The sequence below is a fragment of the Condylura cristata genome, unplaced genomic scaffold (assembly GCF_000260355.1).
Source record: "Condylura cristata isolate star-nosed mole 26May11 unplaced genomic scaffold, ConCri1.0 scaffold00025, whole genome shotgun sequence".
Taxonomy (NCBI): domain Eukaryota; kingdom Metazoa; phylum Chordata; class Mammalia; order Eulipotyphla; family Talpidae; genus Condylura; species Condylura cristata.
The window spans coordinates 23,284,196-23,291,605 of NW_004567126.1; the positions used below are offsets into that span (position 1 = coordinate 23,284,196).

The 7,410-nt window shown below is 35.5% G+C and overlaps 1 protein-coding gene across 1 annotated transcript in view; it reads left to right on the top strand.

Annotated features, from left to right (window-relative positions):
• ZW10 (zw10 kinetochore protein) overlaps positions 1 to 7,410 on the top strand; it is a 31,685-nt gene that overhangs the window by 18,152 nt on the left and 6,123 nt on the right. The window contains exons 10-11 of the mRNA XM_004689252.2: positions 3,226 to 3,464; positions 5,240 to 5,311. Of these exons, the coding sequence (XP_004689309.1) occupies positions 3,226 to 3,464; positions 5,240 to 5,311 (311 nt within the window). The remainder of the gene's footprint in view (positions 1 to 3,225; positions 3,465 to 5,239; positions 5,312 to 7,410) is intronic.

Genomic DNA, 7,410 nt, shown 5'->3' on the forward strand with positions numbered 1-7,410 from the left:
GTTTTCCATAGTGGTTGTACTAGTTTGCATTCCCACCAGCAATGCAGGAGAGTTCCTTTTTCTCCACATCCTCGCCAACATGTGTTGTTGCTAGTTGTTTGAAGATGTGCCATTCTCACTGAGGTGAGGTGGTATCTCATTGTGGTTTTAATTTGCATCTCCCTTATGACGAGTGATGGGAAATAACACATTTTTTAAATGAATGTGGTAGAGTGGAAGAGATCATGGCAGTGTGGAGCTCATGGAAGCAAGTTACTAATTTCTTAAACAGCAGTTTTCTCATCTTTATTTTTCTTGATGTACTACTGTTGGTTTACATATTTTTTAGTATTTTGTGAGTATAGCATCTCCTTCCTCTCCTATCTTTAAAGTTGTCTTAATATTGACCTCTTTAATTGGGTGTAAAAGAATTCCAAATAAGATATTACACTTGAAAACATCGTATAATTTGAAAAAAATCCTACATTTATGTAATGTATTACTGTTGTTTGAAATTGTTAGGTCATCTTATAGATTTTTCTCAACTTTGTTACTTGAGTTTTTAATGTATAGTCTTGTTACAAGTATAATTGGATTTTTTATTATGTCAATAGATTATATCCTGTTGTGAAATTGTTGACTCCATCTTAGACTAACAGTGGGACTAGTTTGAAGCTATAATAAAAGGATGTGATTTATATAGGGTATACGAAATTACCCACCAAACCAGTGCACTAATTAATTTGCACTGAGGATAATTTACCCTTTACATAGTTAACTGTATAATTTTTAAATTACTTTTTATATCGTACATATTAAAATATATTTTTGCAAATGTCAGCTTAATTAGATTTACTTAGATTAAAGCCAGACAAAGTCTAAGGTAATCCTTAATAGAAAATACCTCAGCCATTTTTCTATTATTACTGAAGTGTCTAGGCTTTTCCTCTCTCTCCCTTCGTTTGACATCTTGTATTTTCCTATTTGTGTCTATTTCAGCAGGCTATTTAATTAGCCACTTAAACTGCATGGATATTAACAATCTTGAAGATAATTTTGGATTGTTGAGAAAGCTGAAATCCATTTCAGTACACAGAGCTGTGCTGCTTTTTTCCTTCTCTTTTCATTTTAATACAGATTTCACTTGGTCTCAATCTTGTGCACAAAACCCAGTGGCTTCTATTGCCTCTGTGACCTCATCTTTGATTATATTTGTCTTTAGCCCCTCTATTCCAGGAATCCTGCCCTCAGTGCTGTTCCCTGAATTTGCCAGGCCCACTTGGTTACAGAGACTTTGAACCTCTTATTCCTTCTGTTTGAAACATTTCTTAACCAAACATACTCAAATGAGTTACTCTTTTTCCTGATGACTCTTTTCAAAATTGCCATCTCTGTATGTCCTGTGCCATTTCCTTGCTGTGTTTTCCTAAATGTCACTGATCAACCAGCGTTGTGTCCAAGTTAGTTATCATTTCCCCCTGCATAGAAAATAAGCTCCATGAGGGCAGGTTTTGGATTTTTATTGACTGTTTTGCTTACCACTGTATGTCCAGCATCAAGAAAATATCTGTTGTATCCTGTGTGCTTACTGCTCAGTCAGTATTTGCTAAATAAATAAATATCTTACTTACCTTTGCCATAACTCCTTGACACAAACAGGATTATTACTGGATTGCTCTATGATTCTGGGTTAAATCTTTTAGCTTCTGGACCCCACTTTCTTCTTTTAATGTGCTGGAATTGGACTGGATAATCATAGCTTTTCCTACTCAACTAGTTCTTACAGTCTGTAAAATTTCCCAAGTACTCAAATCCTAATAATATAGCCTCTTCTAGGTTGGCATTTTTCAGTAGTGGTACATTGTCACTGAAAGCCATATCATTTTTGCTGTGGGGACTTCCTGTACCATGATTAGTAGCATTTCTAATTTCTACACATTAGCACTTCTCCCAGTTATGGTACTAAAAGTGTCTCCAGACTTTGCTAAATATTTCTTGGAGGGCAAAATTGTCTCTTCTTGAGAACCACTGCACTAGACTGTAGCATGGTGTTTTCTCTTGGCATCTAGACGCTGGAATTAGATCTTCTAAACTGCTCAACTTTGGGAAAAACTCCTCTCCTTTAAAAAAAAAAGAAAGCTTATTTATCTGTCATGCTTTTTATCTAAATTAGCACTAAAACAGTATCTTTACCCACTGTTTTTCCAAAATGATTTAAATTTCTTTTGTTGTTACATTTTAGCTGATAGGTACCATATCAGATCTTACATTCTTCCATCTTAGTTTCCTTTACCTTCATTACTGCCATTTTTTGAGGCCTATGTATTTTAGGTCCGTTATTTATAATGGCATTTTTTTTCTAATCATTTCTGTGTTTTTTCATCTGCGTTTCATTTCAACCATAAATTTGGCTGTCATGTTCCTGATATGTAAATTCTCATTTTTATTTCACATTAGTGCTATAAATACAGTCGACCATTTTACAGATCAAAAATGTGAGTCTGATTACTTACTTGACTTAAAACTTTTTCTTGACTTAAAAATTTTTCTGTGCAGGTGCAGTATGCGTAGAGTAGTTTTTCTTGTGGTGTGGGGGTAGGCAACCTGCCACTTACACCTGCTAAAACTCTCGTTGAGGCTCCTGAAGCAACTTTGAGAAGCAGGGCTTGAAAAATCATAATACAGTACACTGTCTCCATTTTACAGTGAAAAAATTGATAACTGACTTTGTTAAAAGTTTGGGTCAAAAATATCATTGATATTTCCAGATTTATAGCTTAGTATTCTTTCATCTATCCTTGAACAAATCTAGGATTTTTCATTTTGCATACGCCTTTTTTGGTTTGAATTTGTTGAGAAAGGGTATGATAGCCTGAATACATTATTTCTCTGACTAAGCCAGCCTATGACCTTGTTAGAAATAATTTGTTTAAAATTATTTTTAAAAATTCAAATTTTAAGGACGCTGGAACACAAAGTATGCTAGTCTGAAAAAAAAAAAAGATTTCTGATTCATTTTCTTGGGCCAGTTTCACAGCTTTGGTAATTTCCAGTAAGATTAAAAGTGCTTGGCTCAATTACACACTAAAGGGATGATTTAGGACATTCTATCAAGATTGAGCAATCTTTAGAATACTAACATGTTTATTCATCTTTTAATTACTCTATAGAGAGTGTCTTATTCCTGGCTACATGTTTGTCTTTGAACTACTCTGATGACAGTGTCTTTTCTGTTTTGGATCTTAGATTACTCCTGACTGTAAGACAGTGGTGCCAGACTTACCCAGTCCTGATGAAGATAACAAGCTAGAAGTACAGAAAGTGTCCCCAACTCAGTACAACAAAGTTATGAATTTAGAACCTGAAAATACATTGGACCAACATTCCTTTTCTTTGCCATCATGTCGCATCAGTGAATCTGTACAGAAGTTAATGGAACTTGCATATCAGACTTTACTAGAGGCAACAACCAGCAGTGATCAGTGGTATGAATTCTGAGTCATCTGAAACTGCAATAACTTGGCTAAGTGCAGATCTAAACTAGGTACTAGGAAGATTAGCTAGTGTTTTGTGTCTTACCCCAGTCTTTTCGTTTGTTTTCTAGAAAAACAGTGCAGAACACTGATGTTGACAATGACATTCATTATACTAGGACTAAGAAATAGAAGCATGTGTGTGGATGGACAAAGTTTTTAATCACTTTTAATGAAAGGTTCTTTAATTCTTTTATTTACTGTTGAATGAAGCGTGTGTAAAGAACTTAGAATGCTATCTGGAAAGTAATTAGTGCTCACATGTTAATTAATATTGGTGGTGATAATAGTTGTACTGTGTGCTCCAGTCTGTTCTAGACCTTTCGTTTAACCTTGATTTTACTTCTTGAAACTCTGGCTTTAGCTAGGGTTTATATTTTAAACATTTTCCAAGCAATAATAATTTGTTGGGTAGCCAAAGGTAGAAGAAAAGAATGAAGTGTACCAAAGATTTCATCCTTTTAAGGCGATTTCTATCAATTTACATTGTAGTTGGGGGTAGCTCAAGTTTTTTAGTTTGAATCTACATGTAGCAGAGTTTTACTTTTCATCTTTATAGGAAATGAAAATTCAGTTAGGGCTGCTTAATCAGTTTGCATCTTCAGATGGGCTTTCAGAATTAGTTTTTATCTCTGTGCAAACAAATCACTTTATTTTATTCTGCTTTGAAAAGAACATATTTACCAGGATACTTCCATGAATTTAGTGAATCATTATTTCACAAACCCACCCTGTTTAATTCTAAGTTGGGAAAAAATACATGTAAAAGGAAGTATGTACTCCTTTGGCTAAATAAATATAGGAGTCACTATTTCTTCACATGGCATTCACCTGAATTATACCAGATCAGAGTTTAGAGTAATATTTCCTAAAATTTTTGAGAACACAGCATTAAGCAATGTTTTTGAATACTTTTAGTCTTTCCACTAAAAGAAATAGTTTCTAAGAGAACACATAGCACAACAATGTAGTATGACAAAACCACTTCTATCTAGTAAACCTTGAACAGCAACATATACAGCAAAAATAAAACAATTTAGTCAAGTTTCACAATAACCAAGTAATAACAGTATTTGGGAGTAGAGGGATACCTTCTAAATATTTGTGGAATTGCTTGTGACTTGTTTAAGGTACATAGTTTAAGATATGTAGAAGTAAGCTACACAAATCTTATATTTATCTTTGTGCATTTTAATAATAATCTTTAGGCATTCTAAGGCCAGACTTAAAGGGCAAAATATGAGGTTAGAATCTCCTAGAAATGTTGATTCATCTTGCATGGGGTAAGAAGGAATAAAGGTGAAAGCTGAAAGTCAGACTAATTCTAAAAGAACCAAGTGGATGCCTTTATTGATACTTTGCCCTTTGCAGAGTGCATCAGTGAGTAGTTGACATTTGCTTGAGGCTTAGCTCCATTTTTGCTGAAGGGATACTCTGGGTACTGGCACAACCCAAATTGGTAAATGGAAAAGAGGCTTTGGGGGTGAATGCTGATATTCTTTAAATTATTAATGGACCTAGACTTTAAGGATTACAGTGAAGTTATAAATACTGGTTGAAATATTTTTCCATTTAGATTAGTAGTATTTTCAGGAGTGATCAAAACACATGTGTTCCCTCCAACTAGAGTTTTAGCTGACTTTTACTTAAGATGCATTTAGTTGGTTTTTTCCCCTCATTTTCAATATGTCCTTATGCATTTCTACTGGAACATTTTTCCCTTTTAGTGCTGTTCAACTTTTCTACTCTGTGAGGAATATCTTCCATTTGTTCCATGATGTTGTACCAACTTACCACAAGTAAGTGCAATTGTATTTGATTACTGTGTAATATTGTATGTCTAAAATGTTAACAGGTCCAGTTAAAAGTGGTAATTTTATATTCCCACCAAACATCTTTGTTACTAAAATCCACAATAAAATGCAATACACTGTTTTAAGATACATGCTTAAAGGACACTGATACATCAATAAGGGCCTTATAATGTTTCAATATAGTAGGTGACAAAATTTAAAAATTCAAAAAATTTACCCTGTTCTTGATGCTGGGTATTTTTAGAGCTGGTTACAAAACAGAAAGACCACCACTCCATTCATTAGCCATTGAATATACCATGTTTTCCCTTGGTATTCGCATTTTTGCAGACTTAATACCACAGTGGTTATTCTTTAACTGATTAGTGTGATCAGCCTCTCGTTCTAGCTGTTATTTCCCTGGTGTCTAAGACTTTTTTTTTTTTTTAAAGATTTATTTATTCATACAGAACTGGGGTACAGGCCAGAGGCTCAGGGGCGGTGAGAGGCTTCACCAGAGACAGAGTGGGGAGCAGAACAGGCAGATCGACGAAGTACACTGCTGAGGGGAGCAGCGGGCGGGTCAGGAGAGGTCTGGCTCGCCATGTGGTCTCCTCCGGGGCAGGCGGGAATTGAACTCATGCGGAAGTGGCTTCAGATTCTCAGTGCTGTGCTTTAACCCGCTGCGCCACCAGGGAGGGCCTGTCTAAGACTTTTAAGTTTTCCTTTTTTTGATATTAAGTGAAAAATTACTCATAACTGTAAGCCTCCAGGAATTTTCTCTGTAATCCAACTTAAGTATGTTGGATGCGATTTATCAATGCCTTTAATAGTAAGTCAATATAGCTATTTTATAGCAAAAAACTCTAGTTTCCAAGAAAGAATGGCTTATTTTTACTATTTTTAGCTCAGGTTTTTGAACAGTTGAAATACTTTTTTTTTTTTAAAGATTTATTTATTTGTACACACAGAACTGGGGTACAGGCCAGAGGCTCAGGGGTGGCAAGAGGCTTCACCAGAGACAGAGTGGGGAGCAGAACAGGCAGATGGACAAAGTACACTGCTGAGGGGAGCAGCGAGCGGGTCAGGAGAGGTCTGCCACGCTGTGTGGATCACTTCCGGGGCAGGCGGGGATCGAACTCATGCGGAAGTGGCTTTAGCTTCTCAGTGCTGTGCTTTAACCCGCTGCGCCACTAGGGAGGTTCAAGTTGAAATATTTTTAAATCAGCCACCTATTGTTATAAAAGGGCACTTATGTCAACTTTTATTTATATTCTCTTCGCTATGGTTTAAAGTCCTTATTTTACTTTCTGCTTAGTGTGAAAGAAATAGCCTCTTTGGGTCAGTTAACAGCCTTAGAGATTCAGAGTTATCCCAGGTATAGAAAATTTTCACTGTTGTAGAGTTAGAGTTGCCTCTTTCACCTTTGTATAACCGTATAGCATTGTGCTGCACACACCCCCCCCTCCCCCCCGCCCATTGGTTTATACACTTGCGTATGCACCACAACCACCTGGAAACCCTGTTAAAAATCAGATTGCTGGACTTCGTGTACAAGGATTCTGATTCAGTAGGTCTGGGGTAAGACCTAGATTTTAAACAAATTTTCAGGTAGTGCTAATGTTACTTATCAGGGGATGACACTCTGAGAACCACTGTCTTAGAATATGGTTGTCAGCATTTTGGAGTCAGTTAATACATGTTTAGGAGTATGTACATATATTACCTAAGCCCTGTCTCTTGAGATTTTGAATTTTATGTCTAATGTAAGTTTTTAGGTTTTACAAATGTTTCTGATGTGCAGCCAAGAATGAGAACAATTAACTTAGATTATTAATCCCCATCCTTGGATATTTTAGCCTGAAATATTAATTGAATGACTATAGATATATAGCAGAATAACAGAAAAATTTTCATCTCAATTTCCATTGTATCCAAGCTAGGTAGAATGACCAGTAAGTGTGGAAGAATTAGAGCAGTGATTTTTTTTTAATAACAGTATTTATTTTATTTAATTTTTTTATTTTATAACAGTTTATTTTTACATCATTTTGTACATTTTTTTTTTCCCATCTCAATTGTAATCCCCGCGGGTTTCCCATCAC